General features: G+C 43.2%; 1 protein-coding gene across 1 annotated transcript in view; it reads right to left on the reverse strand.

The window, feature by feature from the left end:
• LOC138666402 (oocyte zinc finger protein XlCOF7.1-like) overlaps positions 1–17,381 on the reverse strand; it is a 147,616-nt gene that overhangs the window by 120,363 nt on the left and 9,872 nt on the right. The window contains exon 7 of the mRNA XM_069754629.1: positions 6,841–7,784. Coding sequence (XP_069610730.1) covers positions 6,841–7,784 — 944 coding nt within the window. The remainder of the gene's footprint in view (positions 1–6,840; positions 7,785–17,381) is intronic.

The raw sequence follows: 17,381 nt of genomic DNA on the forward strand, positions 1-17,381 counted from the left end.
CATGGCCATATTGACGGAAAAATATAAAAGTTATGGCTCTGGGAAGGAGGGGAGTGAAAAACGAGAACGCAAAAACGGAAAAGGGCAAGGTCTTGAAGGGGTTAAGGAGCACAATAAGAATAAGACAATAGGGTCTGCTAAGTTAAAAAAGGTGGTCAAACTCTTTCAATAGTGTGCTCAAGTCCAAAGATTCCCTGGCTTTCTAGGTAATTTCCCACGATCTATGAACAGCCAGCAGAGGGCGCCTCACCGCAAATAAAGCTAAATATAGATCATTGATCTATTTTTAGCCTCATTCCCTGGGGTTTTGCAGCGAGGAGCAGCCTGCATTAGCAGCACAGCTCCTTGCTGCAAAATGTTTTAACCCCTTCAGAAGGATTTACATCGTTGGACGTTACAGATCTGCGGAGGGTAAGTATATTGTTGGTTTATTATGTTTTTTTACTCACAGAACGAGGGTCTTCAGTGACTGGATTGGGCGTTGAATAAAATACTGCAACAACCATTGTTTTTATTTCATTAAAATAATTTTAAATAATGTGTTTGTGTTTTATTTAACCCTTCACTACAATTGGATTAATAATGGATAGGTGTCATAATTGACGCCTCTCCATTATTAATTAGGCTTAATGTCACCTTACAATAGCAAGGTGGCATTAACCCTTCATTACCCCATATCCCACCGCTACACGGGAATGGGAAGAGAGTGGCCAAGTGCCAGAATAGGCGCATCTTCCAGATGTGCCTTTTCTGGGGTGGCTGGGGGCAGATATTTTTAGCCAGGGGGGGGCCAATAACCGTGGACCCTCTCCAGGCTATTAATATCTGCCCTCAGTCACTGGCTTTACTACTCTGGCGGAGAAAATTGCGCGGGAGCCCACGCCAATTTTTTCCGCCATTTAACCCTTTATTTTAAGAGCTAGAACGGCCAAATTTTGCAGATACACACTACTGACATTAGTAGTGTGGAATCTGCAAAAAAAATGGAGAGAAGACATGGTTTACTGTATGTAAACCATGTCTCAAATCATGTCGGGTTTTAGGAAGGAGAAAGAAAAAGCCGGTATTGGAATTACCGGCTTTCAAGCTGTATAGCGCTGGAATAAATATTAATATATATACATATATGTGTCTCACTGACATATATATATATATATATATATATATATATATATATATATATATACATATTCTATGTGTACACATTTATTCTACCTATTGGACTGTAAGCTGTCAGTGTGATTTTACTGTACACCGCACTGAATTGCCGGCTTTTCTCTCTAACAGCGCTGCGTATTTCTCGCAAGTCACACTGCTTGTCCGTGTGTAATCCGTATTTTTCACGCTTCCATAGACTTTCATTGGCGTATTTCTTGCGCAGTACGGTGACAAACGCAGCATGCTGCGATTTTGTACGGCCGTAGAAAGCCGTATAATACTGATCAGTAAAATACGGCAAATAGGAGCAGGGGCATAGAGAATAATTGTGCCGTATTTTTTGCGAGTTTTACGGACGTAGATTCTGCGCTCTTACGTCCGTAAAACTCGCAAGTGTGACGCCGGCCTCAGAAGGGAAGAAGCGCTATATTGGAGTTCAGATTTTGCTGGACTGATTTAAAGGTGGATGTTGCTTAGTGAAAATTGCAAACTGTTATTGTGGTGCCAGTATGTTGTAGTTTTCAGTACCTTGCAGTCACCAGAATGTGGTAGTGCAAAGCTCATGCTTCTGTAGACACACACATCAGGGTTTACATCTAAAGGCCCCTTCACATTAAGCGACGCTGCAGCGATACCGACAACGATCCGGATCGCTGCAGCGTCGCTGTTTGGTCGCTGGAGAGCTGTCACACAGACCGCTCTCCAGCGACCAACGATGCCAGTAACCAGGGTAAACATCGGGTAACTAAGCGCAGGACCACGCTTAGTAACCCGATGTTTACCCTGGTTACCATGCTAAAAGTAAAAAAAAACAAACACTAGATACTTACCTACCGCCGTCTGTCCTCCAGCGCTGCGCTCTGCTTCTCTGCTCTCCTCCTGTACTGGCTGTGAGCCGGAAAGCAGAGCGGTGACGTCACCGCTCTGCTTTCCGGCTCACAGCCAGTACAGGAGGAGTACAGAGCACAGCGCTGGAGGACAGACAGCGGTAGGTAAGTATGTAGTGTTTGTTTTTTTTTACTTTTAGCATGGTAACCAGGGTAAACATCGGGTTACTAAGCGCGGCCCTGCGCTTAGTTACCCGATGTTTACCCTGGTTACCAGTGAAGACATCGCTGGATCGGTGTCACACACGCCGATCCAGCGATGTCAGCAGGAGTCCAGCGACGAAATAAAGTTCTGGACTTTATTCAGCGACCAACGATCTCCCAGCAGGGGCCTGATCGTTGGTCGCTGTCACACATAACGATTTCATTAACGATATCGTTGCTACGTCACAAATAGCAACGATATCGTTAACAATATCGTTATGTGTGAAGGTACCTTAAATCTCTGAGTGACAGGATTCAGATGAGACCAACCAAGTTATTCACTATAGCGCAGCAGCAGAGTTACTCTGGACTCCATTTGGCCTCTGTTCAGCAATGCTCTTCTTTCAGAGGAGCACAAAATTGTGGTTGATTGCCCACTTATGAACACCTAAAAAGATAGACACCGCTGGATAATAGGAACCCACAAGGCATCCACAGTGACTCCATCTGCCTCATTATAGAAAATCTTCTACCAGAGGTTTCATTTCAATCATGAATTTCAGAGATTTACATAGAAACCTGGTGTTAGCGCTCATCATTGAGTGCATGATAAATATGAGCTAAAACTTACTGCAATTTTTGGGAGGTAGAATGAACAAATCAACAGCAGGTGAGGAATTGTTTTTATTTTTTACACTGTTCATTATGTGGTATAAGTGATTAGGCGACTTTATTCTTCATGTAAGTGCAATTACAGTGATAACAGATGTGAAGACACAGGGGTCAGCAGGTGCTCTAGTCCGCTAGCCAAAACCGTATGGATCAGGGATCATCCCACCAAACGCCAGCTCTACTTTTACCGTCGGCATAAATCTACTCAGACAACACAGGGTGAAGGAAAACCGGTGTGGCAATACTTTATTGAACCACAAAACAGGCAAATAACCTATTGAACAGTCCCAACAAAATATTCAAGATGGTGTAAAATTACAGAGTCTCACACTTTCACTGACTCACCGTGATAAGAGCAGCTGTGACTTCAGAGCTTCCAGGCCCAACTACCCCACCTGTAGAACACGCAGGATGAAGTAACAAGCTCACGAAGCTGACAGCCTCTTTAGGTCAGGTGACCAGAGGGTCAGATCCTGGCTTCACTGAACATCTCCATGGAGCCAGGTGACCGGTGGGTGCCAATCCTGGCTTTGCCAAGCGTATCCATGGAGCTCTGGTGACCAGTGGGTCCAAAATCCTGACTACCCCAAACATATCCATGGTTCAGTGATGGTCAATGGAACAGATCTGTATTCTTTCAGCCGGGCCCGTGGCCCCCTAAGCTGGCATCCTGTAAAATATCATATCTGTTTACCTTGTGATGGAGCCATGATCAAGCAGCTATGCTGTAGAGTGTTCTTGGCTGTGGTTTTGTAAAGAGTCTCCAGTTCTTTGGATCTTTGGATGACTTGGCTGTCTGGATGTATATGGTTAGAGGCATATTCCACTTACATAACTCATAACTGTTTATTTAAGCAAGCCAGCATCCAGAAGAAGATGTTATGAGGTTAACTCGCATTGTTGGACTACTTAATTAATTTGCATAGTTTTTAATCCTCTGTTTTGCAAGTCAACAAGCCACAGGGCCCATACAATGGTCATTCAACACATTAAGTAAAAATCCATTGTTCAATTACCCTACAAGTTGTAGGATCTGATGTAAGAGGCAAACAATAGCTATTCAAAATGATCAAAAATCAACATTTAAGACTAGTATGTATTGTTCTTGACCAGCTGAAGAACAAACGCATAAATGCAAAACTCAACATATAGATAACAGTCTATTACTTCTGACTTACAGAAAATAGACATGTGGATAATTAAGATAAAATGCTGTGTTGTCACACCAAATTTACATATTTTTTAATGTTTGCCTGCAGTCACACACTGAGAGATGCTTTTAATTGCAAAAACTGCATCGCCATATTTCGAGAGTTATAATTGTTCCATAGTTTTGCTGACAAGTCATGTGAGGGCTTGTTTTTTGCAGGAGGAGTTGACGTTTATTGGTATAATTTTCGGACACATGACATTATTTGATCGCTTTTAAAGGGAATATGTCATCTACTTTTTCGAATATAAGCTTCGGGCACTGCCATCAGGGGCTTATCTATAGTATTCTGTTATGCTGTAGATAAGCCACCAATATAACCTGAAAAATAAGAAAAACAAGTTAGATTATACTCACCTGGGGGGGCGGTCCGGCTCCTCTCATTTTCATGCGATGATGTCCTCTTCCTTGCTTCTGTCGTGGCTCCTGCACAGACGTACTTTATCTGCCCTGTTGAGGGCAGCATAAAGTACTGCAGTGCGCAGGCACTGGGCTTCTCTGACTTTTCCCGGCACCTGCGCAGTGCAGTACTTTGCTCTGCCCTCAACAGGGCCGATAAAGTACGCCTGCGCAGGAGCCGCGACAGAAGCAAGGACGAGGACGTCATCGCATCAAGATGGGAGGCTCCGACGTGGACCGCCTCCCAGGTCAGTATAATATAACTTGTTTTTCTTATCCTTCAGGTTACATCGGGGGCTTATCTACAGCATTACAGAATGCTGTAGATAAGTCCACGATGACGGTGGCTGAAGCCTATACGAAAAAGTAGGTGACAGATTCCCTTTAATTCTGATTTTTGGGAGGCAGAATGAACAAAAAACAGTAATTCATATTTTTTATGCCTTTCCGCATGTAGTAAAATTGATAAGGCAGTTTTATTCTTCGGGTCAGTACTATAACAGCGATACCTCATTTATATTTTGTTATGTTTCAGCGCTTTTACAAAATAAAAACTATTTTACAGAAAAAAGAATGGCTTTATTATGAGAGCTATAACTTTTTTATTTTTCTGCTGATGGACCCACATAGCAGCTTGCTTTTTGCAGGACAAAATGACGTTTTCAGCTGTCCAATTTTTATGTAGATTGGGTTTTTATCGTATTGTTTTCCACTTTTTGTTCAGCAATATGATGATAAAGCATAGTTTTTTGCTTGCTTGTTTTTAAGGTATTCACTGAAGGGGTTAACTAGTGGGGCAGTTTTATAGATCACATTGTTCCAGAATATGTGCACTATTTTATATATATTTATTGGATTACTATTTTTTCATTTTTTTGTATTTTATGATTTATTTATTTTTTAAATATGTTTTATTAACTTTTTTTTTTACTCTTTTACATTGTCCCAGGATGGGACATCACCTGTATAATGAGAGATCGCTGATCTACCGGATCACAGCGCCATATCTATAAGGCAGTTTATGGGAACACAGCTCCTGCAGCGCCGTGTATATACGGAGCAAGTCGAGAAGGGGGTTAAAGATGCTGTCTATGAATGGATGGATGAGCCAAGTCGTGCCCTTTCAAATACCTGTGCCTTCCTATACAGACCACAGGAAATATTCCTTCTAGTCCAGACCACTTGATAACATCCCTCTAAGCTTAAGGTACCGTTACACTAAACGATTTACCAACGATCACGACCAGCGATACGACCTGGCCGTGATCATTGGTAAGTCGTTGTGTGGTCGCTGGGGAGCTGTCACACAGACAGCTTTCCAGCGACCAACGATGCCGAAGTCCCTGGGTAACCAGGGCCGCGCTTAGTAACCCGATATTGACAGAATAGAGACACCAGTGCACTACTAGTAAATATACTGATAAAAAGGGGTGCAGAAGAGTGGAAATGTACAAGAACGTAAAAAAAGAAAAAGAACCACTCTAAAACACTGCACACCACAAGACGTTGTAGAATATATCAGAAAAGCAAACTTTTATTGATGCATATATAAAAACATTTAAAACAAGTGAAAAACACCAAAAATCCCCACAATGATCCGCCAAAGTAACAATAGCCAAACAGGGGCGTTCTAGTAACCCGATATTTACCCTGGTTACCATTGTAAATGTAAAAAAACAAAACAGTACATACTCACATTCCGGTGTCTGTCACGTCCCTCGCCGTCAGCTTCCCGCACTGACTGTGAGCGCCGGCCGTAAAGCGCAGCACAGCGGTGACGTCACCGCTGTGCTTTACGGCCGGCGCACACAGTCAGTGCGGGAAACTGACGGCGAGGGACGTGGCAGACACCGGAATGTGAGTATGTAGTGTTTTGTCTTTTTTTACATTTACAATGGTAACCAGGGTATATAACGGGTTACTAAGCGCGGCCCTGCGCTTAGTAACCCGATGTTTACCCTGGTTACAAGTGAACACATCGCAATAAAGTTCTGGCCTTCTAGCTCCGACCAGCGATGTCACAGCAGGATCCTGATCGCTGCTGCGTGTCAAACACAACGAGATCGCTATCCAGGACACTGCAACGTCACGGATCGCTATCGTTATCGTTCAAAAGTTGCTCAGTGTGAAGGTACCTTTAGAATCCAGGAGTAAAGGTGCCAGGATTGACACCTACCTCCAGCAAAAGCCCTGTTGTGCTTACAATACTGGAATATCTAGTTTCACCCTTTTGTCAACTAAATGCAACTCTACTGCCTGACTGATTTCAATTATTGATTATTTATTTCCTTCACACTCTACATGAGTTTTTAGATGATGAACAAGATATGATTCCCAGCAATAACATTATCACATTCAAAATAGTTTCTACCTTGTATGAGTTCTCTGATGTGCAACAAGTTTTGAACTCGTAGTATAACATTTCCCACATTCTGGACATGAATATGGCTTCTCTCCTGTGTGAATTCTTTGATGTGTAATAAGATCTGGTCCCCTGATAAAACATTTCCCACATTCTGGACAGGAATATGGCTTCTCTCCTGTGTGGATTCTTTGATGTTTAAGAAGATTTGATTTCTGGCTAAAACGTTTCCCACATTCTGGACATGGATATGGTCTCTCTCCTGTGTGACTTCTTTGATGTTTAAGAAGATCTGATCTCTGGATAAAACATTTCCCACATTCTGGACATGGATATGGGGTTTCCCCTGTGTGAGTTCGATGATGCATGAGGAAATGTGATTTCTGGTTGAAACATTTTTCACATTCTGGACATGAATATGGCTTCTCTCCTGTGTGAATTCTTTGATGTGTAATAAGATCTTGTCCCTGGGTAAAACATTTCCCACATTCCGGACATGGATATGGCTTTTCCCCTGTGTGACTTCTGTAATGTCTAAGCAATTTTGACTTCTGGTTGAAACATTTCCCACATTCTGAACATGAAAAGGGCTTTTCTCCTGTGTGACTTTGCTGACGTATAAGGAACTGTGATTTCTGGTTGAAACATTTCCCACATTCTGAACCTGAAAATGGCTTTTCTCCTGTGTGAATTCTGTAATGTGAAAGCAATTGAGATTTATATTTAAAATATTTCCCACATTCTGAACAGGAAAATGGTTTCTTGTCTGTGGGAATTATTTGATCTTCAACATCACTTTTGCTGCTTTCATTCTGCTTAACAGTCTGTGATGAATCCAAATAGGTGACTGATTGAAAAGGCTCCAATGATTGATTTTTGCTCTGGAGGGCTGGAGGTATAGCTGGAATAATGGCATGCTTTTCATAGGTATCTCGTTTAACACCACAGTCATCTGCCAAGAATAAAACAGATTTTATTATTTTTCATTATCAATGCCTTATATTTGATATAATTTCTAGATACATAATTCTATACAACTCAAAGTATAATGAAACTATGACCTAAGACAGCCGTGAGCCACCTGTTCACAAATCCCATGGTACGGAACCTCTAAAGTACAATCGACAAACATAATACACAAACGCAGAAACGTTTGAAGCAATAAAGGGAGGATTAAAAATAAGCTTTATTACATTACAATCTATAGCAACAGATAAAAATATACACCATAAAACATGTAAGAGTCTTAAAGGAGTATTCCCATCTCTGATCAACTATCCAAAATACGTAGTAGGTGTAATAATAAAAATAGGAAATATGAAGTATAGTTCTTCTGACTCACTATGTTGCTCACCCCATGTGCAGGGCATTGCATAAGCTTAGGTATCCATGGTTACTACCACTCATATAGTGACTGATAGTTGCTAGTGGTCATAACCATGGATATTGTAGCGTTTCCCTTACTTCGGGTCTTGGGGGACACTCGCTTTGCACGGGAATAACGCATACCGGCACGATTTTTCCACAAATTAAGTCCGTTCCGGTTTATTAAAGCATCATAAACCGCACCGTAAGCCAGGTTACACACAGTCTGTTACTTTAACACGTGTGGCTTTACAAAACATTTGGTATTCACGTCTTTTCTCTCCATTACAATTCATTACATGCATCAACGGAACATATTAAACCCCAACAGTCTGTTCCAATGGCAGATACGTCTCTGCCGTATATTACAGGTTTTTCCTATACCAGGGATTACCTCAGGAGCTTCGGCTCTACACACTGACTCCTGCCAGTGTTAGTTCACAGGGAAACTGCCTCACTGGGATCACCGTCCTTGTGACCAGGGCACCTCGGATAGTCCAGACCCCCAGTAGGAACTGTAGTTTCCCCAACACAGTAACCGTCTCAGGCTCTGTAGATGCAGCATTTCCATGCGCTTCCAGGAAGTCCAATCACAGGCACTTTTAACACACAGGCTATCAGTCCATGATCTTACCAAGTGCTTACAGGACTCCAGTCCATCCGTGGACAATCCAACACTCTGACCATTCCAGGACTCACACTCTTACCAGGTGTTTGTAGGACTCCAGCCCATCCCAGGACAATCCAACACCCTCGAGCATCCAGTCCATAACCTCAGCAGTGCTTCCAGGACTCTAGTCCATTCTAGGACAATCCAACACACGGGCTATTGCAGGACTCACTCTTACCAGGCGCTTCCAGGACTCCAGTCCATAGCAGGACAATCCAACACACGGGCTATTGCAGGACTCACGGTCTCAGTGCTTCCAGGACTCCAGCCCATAAAAGGACCATCCAACACTGACCGTTCATCAGGTCCATGGTCTCAGTGCTTGCAGGACTTCTCCAATGCCAGGAGACTCCAACACCAACCCTTCAGGACCTTGCACATGGACCAAACGGATCCATACACAGGAACATGTGACCCACACCCTGGTCACATTACATACCTGTAACCACTCCCCTGGGTGGGAGTGTGGGTGTGTGTGGCTAGTTTGACCATCCCATCTCTCATAACTAGCCCTGCCAATCTCCCATTAGCATTACACAACTACTTGTGGGACTACAGGTCCCAGCACACCAACCAAACTTCAGACTGACAGCACAGAGTGTCTTCCTCTGCAACACACACACCGGCCATTTACACTCCTGCCGGACTTTGTCTCATCACATTTATGCCTCCAAGCGCACCTTGAAGCGCACACACAGCGCCCCATGGCTGTAACGTGGGTCACCGCACCACAATACCTAAGCTACTGCAATGCCCTGGACATGGGAAAACTATACCACATTTCTTATTGGAGGTATTTGCTATTATTATTACTACATCTACTATATTTTGGGATAGGATCTTGGAAATGAGAGTACCCCCTTCAGGCCTCCTTTACATGTCAGTGTGTCCGGTACGTGTGGTGACAGTTTTCATACGTACCAGAGACACTTAAAAACGTAGACCCATTCAAGTGAATGCATCTGCGCACAAGTCAGTGTGTTTCCATGGATCGTGTGTCTGTGGGCAAAGCACACTGACATGACTGTTTTTTAGCAGCAGAAGGGGCCACAAAACGTCTCTTACATGTGCACACTAATGACATGCGTGTGTCATCAGTGTGACACGTACCGGCACCTGGGAATCAGAGGTACTGTTTGCGCTAATCTCTGGCTCGGGGTGTTTAAAACAGCTCAAATCATTGTACCCTGCTCTGCCCGTGCAAGCAGGAGACAATGTTGAGAAATGTATTTGCCCCCTGCTGTATACATAATTTTACTCAAAAGTATAAAATAAAGAGTCACATTATACTCTCCTTAACACCTAATCCAGTGAAGCCATTGTCCCATGTAAAGAAACAAATGAAAAAACAAAAATATCCCTCAACTCTCTAAAGTTGAAAGAATCCAAGGTGTCCCACGCTGTAATCCATCTGTGTGACATTTGCTTATCATCATAAGCTGTGACCTGAGGCAACCACTCACCTTGAAAAGCTTGGTATAATGACTCCTTGCACGCTGATTTCTCAAGGTGAACTGCAATGATCTCACTGAGGTGATCACTGTTCATAGGCCCGCTCTCGCTGCAGGGAGTCATTTTCCCCTGCTCTTCAGCAGGAGCGGTTGCCTCATAACCCTCCATCAAACTCCATCGCACCCAAAAGCACTACAAATATTGGTTGGTGATCAGCTCATTACACCTTTATCCACCCCCAATTCCTCAAGATGGTTGGAACATCATTGTAAAAAAGCCCCTATACTTTGTTTCACTCTAAGCTCTTACAGGCAGGGTCGTCAAGATCTTTGCATTAATTATTGTACATCGTTAACTTTGTTATGACTGTTGTATATGAACTGTTGAATTGTAAAGCGCTGCGGAATATGTTGACGCTATATAAATAAAGATTATTATTATGATGAGCAAATGTCACACAGATGCATTAAGGCATTGGTAACTCGATTCATTCAACTTTGAACAGGTGAGAGATATTGTTGTATTATTTTTGTTTTCTTACAGGGGACAATGACTTCAGGGGATTAGGTGTTAAGGGCTTATACCCATTACCGTGAAAAAAAGGTTCCGAAATAGAAAAGTAGGACTAATGTCATGAACATGCCATGAGATTTTCAAGCGAGTACCATCCGATTTTTCACACCTAGCATCCAATTGACATCCGAATGCCATGTAACTGTTATTCGATTGCAATGCCATTTTAACATGAACTCTGACATAAAGAATTACTCTGTCATTTACACAAATTTATATATTGAAATGCCGGCGATTCATCTGCCGTGCACAGTAGAATCACAGAGTGACGTGACAGAATAGAATAGATAGATTACAAACAGTATATATACATAGAGTAGATATAAAGATGTCAGTCACACATATAATTAGTATAGTGTGTGTGCGCAGCTTACTGTACATGTATTTAATTATATGATTATTTTTCTGAAAATAATTGCATGGGTTTAATTTTCATAACCTGCAGAGGTAAAGCAGATGGCTATGGGCTGATGTTAATAGCCTGGGAAGGGGAGTAAATCCCATGGAGCTTCCCAGGCTATTAATATCAGCTCCCAGTTGTATACTTCGCCTTTACTGGTTATTATAATGGGGGAGCCCCAAAAAGTGATGTAGAGTTGCCCTATAATTAATACCCAGCAAATGCTAGGCAGACAGCTGTGGGCTGAAAATAGCCTGGGAAAGGGCCCCATCCTTGACTAAAAACATCAGCTCTCAGCCACCCTAGAAAAGGCTCATCCACAGGTTGCACCATATCTGGCACTTAATCTCGCTCTACTCATTTTCCCTGGTGCGGTGGTAAGTGGGATGATGTATGGGTGGGGGGGGCGGGTGTGATGGCACCTTTGTATTGTCAGGTGACATCAAGCCCAGAGGTTAGTAATGGAGAGGTGTCTATAAGACCTCCCCTTTACTAACCCCAAGGTCAAATTATACATATAAAAAAAACACCTTTGTATTTGTAAAACCACAGAGAATAAAATCCTTTAATTGAAAGAATGACACAGATTCCTTTAACAAACCTAAATTAAACCATACTAACGTAATCGCCCAGTCAGCTGAAGCCAATGTCCCCTGTAACAATTAGAATAAACAACCATATTCTTTACCCGTCAGCCAAGAAGATAAGAATTTCTTCCGCCTCTAGCTCTGCTACATCCAGACTGAATTGTTGCATGATGCTACTGTTCAGTATGCCATCCAGCAGAGAAACTGATCTGCACGTGCTTGCTGAGCTCAGTGTATCACAGTGAACTACTTTCACCTCACAGTGAGCATGAGAAAGTTCTAAGGACCGTGGTGCCAACAGAAAGGTCCTGGGAATTCAGAGCCTATGAACTCAGTTCAACTCACCAACGTCAGTGCTAGCGCAGTTAGAACTCGTCCCACGGTGATAGCGCTGACAGTGAGTTGAACTGAGTTCATTGGTTGGGAATTCACAGGACCTTTCTGACGGCATCGTGAACATGAGAACTTTCTCATGCTTGTGGTGACATCAATGAGGTGAAGAGAGTTCACCGTAAGACACTGAGCTGAGCAAGCACACACAGCTCAGTGTCTCTGCAGGATGGCAGTCTGCCATGTAGATGTAGCAGAGCTAGACCTGTCATAGGACAAATGGATTATTATCTTCTCTGCGGACAGGTGAGGAATATCGTTGTTAATTATTTTAATTCTGTTACAGGAGACATTGCCTTCAGTGGACTGGGTGATGATGTGAGTATGGTTTATTTTAGATTCATTAAAGGAGTCGGTGTCATTCTTTCAATTAAAGTCTTTATTCTTTTTTTTTTAATTCAATTTGTCTATGGGGTTAGTAATGGGGGCATCTGATTGAGACCGCTCTATTACTAATCTCTGGGCTTGATGTCACCTGACAATACAAAGGTGACATCAATCCCCCATCACCACACTTGCCACCGCACCAGGGCAAGTGGGAAGAGCGAGGCTAAGTGCCAGAATTGGTGCATCTTATATATGCACCATTTCTGGGGCGGCTGAGAGCTGATGTTTTTAGTCTGGAATAGGGCCCAATGTCCATGGTCCCTTTGTAAACTGTTAATATCAGCCTGCAGCTGTCTGCCAAGCCTATGCTGGTTATTAATTATAGTGTTACTTTCAGTCATTTTTTTGAGGGAGCCCCCACTTTAATAACCGGGAAAGGCTAAGTATACAGCTGTGAACTGATATGAATATCCTGGGAAGCGCCATGTGTATTACCTCCTCCCCAGGCTATAAACATCTGCCCCCAGATGTCCGCTTTCCCTCTGCTGGTTAATAAATGGTCGGTGAAAATGCCAGTTTTTTCTGAAAATAATTTGGTAACTAATATAATACATGTAGAGTAAGCTGCACACAGTACTAATTCTGTATGTGACTGACATAGTTATATCTATCTATTCTATTAGGTCACGTTGCAATTTTACTGTATGCAGCAGAAGAATTGCCGGCTTTTCAAAGGACGTGGATGTGTAAAACAAAAAAATATGACAACACTAACATGGTCCGAGTACAGAGTGATTTTTTTTCTCGCACCCATTGACTTGCATTGGCGAGTCTCTTCCCAGATACAAGGACAGTTGCAGCATGCTCATAGAATAACCCTGATCAGAGTGCGGTCTGATTTTTTTATCTGATTGCACCATTTTACTCGCAGATGAGTATGAGCCCTTAATGTGATTTTTTATTTTATTCTTAATTTTACTCTATGTAGACAGTGGGCTCAGAATACAACTCTCAACATTGTCCCCTGCTCCCGCTGATCGCAGGCAGAGCAGAGGACAATGAAGTGAGCTGTGTTCAATACCTGGCACCGGGGATTTGTTTTTGTTACCACGTTCACCAAATGCTAAAACTGACCTGCCATTATGATTCTCCAGGTCATTATAAGATCATAGACACCAAACATGTCTAGGGTCTTATTTATTTAAGTAGTGAAAAAAATAAAAAAATAATAGTTTGTATAAAAATAAATAAATGCACCATTTTCCAAGACACGTAGCGTTTCCATTTTTCGTGATTTCGGGTTGGGTGAGGTTTTATTTTTTGCGTGCCGAGCTGACGTTTTCATTGATAACATTTTGGTGCAGATACGATCTTTTGATCGCCCTTTATTGCATTTTAATGCAATGTCATGGCGACCAAGAAAAAACGTAATTCTGGCATTTTGACATTTTTTTCCACGCTGCGCCATTTAGCGATCAGGTTAATCCTTCTTTTATTGATAGATCGGGCGATTGTGAACGCCAAATATGTGTAGGTTTCATTTTTTGTATTGTTTTATTTTGAACGGGGCATCCTTCAATAGTCTTCATAGGAGACTAGAAGCTGCCATAACCCGATAATCTGCTACATACAGGTGATGATCAGATCACCTGTATGTAGCAGAATACCTCACTTGCTATGAGCACCTACCACCAGACGGCTGTGAAGAAACCAGAGTATATCGTAATAAGGCTGCTTTCACACATCAGGTTTTTGCCGTCAGGCTAAATCCGGCGGAGCGACTTAAATTGTGAAAGACTGATGCGACAAATCCGGTTTTCCACCGGATCCAGCTAGCGGATCCGGAAAAAACCTGATCCGTCGCATCAGTTTTTCATCCGTTTTTTTTATCTGTTTTATGACAGATCCGGTTTCTAAAACCGCCCATGGGAGGCTCCCAAACGTGATAGGTTTTCAGTAACCAATATATACAGTGTTCCTACAGCCCATCTTTGACAGGTTGTAGAGGAGCAAGTGGCGAAGATGGAAGACATGATGGCAAACATTCTGAAGATTTCTGTGGATTTTACTGTTGAGGCGAATCATTGAAAGCGATTGTTCTCGAGAAGGAGAGAGAGAGACAGCGCATCATTAGTCTGCGCCGACGACGTTTGTGGATCCACCCAATCACAGCACAGAGAATGACGCGGGGGGTGTATTCAACATTATACTTGGAGTTAAGAGGAAACCCCGAGAAGTTTTTCACCTACATGCAGATGTAAGCGGAGAACTTCGACTTGTTGGTGGAACGGATTGGACACATCATCGCAAGAAGTGATACATATTGCCATTTCTCAGTTTCACCGGCAAAGCGTCTGACGGTGACTCTTCGGTAAGCCATTTTTATTCTATCTCCTGCTGTTAAAACTGACTTATAACTGGAATGTTGTTGCTGGTATTTTGTACAAATTTTTGCTTTGCTTTTTTTCTCAGATTCCTTGCAACTGGAGAATCCCTTTCGTCACTCCATTTCCAGTTCAGACTGGGGCGACCATATCAGGAATTGTGAAGCACACCTGCCGTGATTGTGGGACTCTTTACATGGCAAGTTTATACCACATCCCAAATAGAAAAATTTAAACAAATCTGTCAGTTTCACAATTGCTTGGGTGCAGTGGACGGGAAACATATCTGCATTGTCAAACCTGCGCATCTGGACCATTGTGCTCATGGCCATCGCAGAAACAGAATACAAATTTATAGCTGTCTATATTGGGGCCTATGGCCGCTCCAATGATTCCCAAGTTTTTAAAGTGTCTGCAATGGGGCGTCATCTCTATGGAAACAGCTTGCAAATTATCACCACCAATACCGCTGCCTGAAACTTCGGGGCCGCCAATGCCTTTTGTATGTGTTGGAGATGAAGCGTTCCAACTCTCGGCACACCTGCTGAAGCCATACTCAGCTTCCCGCACTGACTGTGAGGGCCGGCCGTAAAGCAGAGCACAGCAGTGACGTCACCGCTGTGCTTTACGGCCGGCGCTCACTGTCAGTGCGGGAAGCTGACGGCGAGGGAAGCGACAGACACCGGAATGTAAGTATGTAATGTTTGTTTTTTTTTACATTTACAATGGTAACCAGGGTAAATATCGGGTTACTAAGCGCGGCCCTGCGCTTAGTAACCCAATGTTTACCCTGGTTACCAGTGAAGACATCGCTGGATCGGCATCACACACGCCGATCCAGCGATGTCAGCGGGTGATCCAGCGACGAAATAAGGTGCTGGCCTTCTAGCTCCAACCAGCGATGTCACAACAGGATCCTGATCGCTGCTGCGTGTCAAACACAACGATATCGCTATCCAGGACGCTGCAACGTCACGGGTCGCTATCGTTATCGTTGTTAAGTTGTTCAGTGTGAAGGTACCTTTACCCAGACAACAATGTCTTTTTGCAAACCAATAAGAATTTACTTTTATCTGTATATTGGCTTGTGGATTTAAGTGCTTATATCTGGTGGGTCAGGATGACAGACTTGCAAACTGATATACTATTTAACATACTGTATAAATCTGTAATAGTGACTTGTACATGGTGAGTGTTTATATTTGTTTACTGTGTGCCGATATGCTTATTGTGTATTGTATTCTATAACCAGTTTGTTGACTTCGAAGGTAGATAGGGAAAGGCTGTGAGGGGGACTGAAGGACACAAAGTAAATCTAAAAATAGCTTACAGGCCTCTGGTATAAAAAAAACCTCAGAGATCTCATCACTTAAACTGAAGTAACACAGAGCTACCAACTGGACATTCTGCAAACCACACAACGGACGAGAGACAGGACTGCAGCCAATTCATCATGGCACCATCACGAGGGACACGGATCTATGATTCTATAGGAAACAACCTAGGGGTTTTCGGCTCCGGTTGGAAGGACACAGATCTGATCCAGTGACCATCTCTGAACCATGGATATGTTTGGAGAAAGCCAGGTTTGGGACCCGCTGGTCACCTAGTTATATGGAGATGGTCGGATAAGCCAGGTGGTGACTCTCGTATCAACTGGCTTTGGACATTGTATTGACTATGAACTGTTCTTGGTCATCTCCCTATGCTTGTCGTTACCTCTTTTCTATGTGTGTATCACAGGTGGAATAGCGACCCTGGGAGCTCCAACATAACATCTACCAATATCCCAGCGAGTAAGCAGAACGGAGGGACCCTGTAATGTGCACCATCTTGGGGGTAATTGCTGGGACTGTTCTGTTTGCTATTGTGTGTTGTGGTTCGATAAAGTATTGCCACACTGTTATAACCTAACCCTGTGTTGTCTGAGTAGCGTCATGCCCACGTTTAACGGGAGAGCAGGGGTTAGGCGGGATGATCCCTGGTCCATGCGGTATTGGCTAGCGGAATTGGGCGCCCATCGACACCCCGTTTCCTCATAGCAAGCCGGCACTGACAACCATAGAGGTCTCTAAGATGTTTGGTTGTCATGCTAACCCACCGGTGACCCGCAATAACACGACGGGGGTCACCGATGGGCGGATTTCTGGCCCGATGGCCGGAAGCACGTGTTAAACGTCGCTGTCAGAGTTCAAAACAGCTGACATGTTCCGGAAGAGATGTAGGCTCACCGCCGGAGCCCACATCAAAGGGAGGGAAGCGACCTCCACAGTACAGGTACGGCGGAGATTGTAAAGGGGTTAAAGGGAACCTGTCACCAGAAATAACATTGATTGACTGCAGATATGCAGTCAATCTGAAGGTTAAACAGTGTTATGCTGCTTGGTACCCACACACAGCT

Source organism: Ranitomeya imitator, chromosome 2 (assembly GCF_032444005.1).
Source record: "Ranitomeya imitator isolate aRanImi1 chromosome 2, aRanImi1.pri, whole genome shotgun sequence".
Lineage (NCBI taxonomy): Eukaryota > Metazoa > Chordata > Amphibia > Anura > Dendrobatidae > Ranitomeya > Ranitomeya imitator.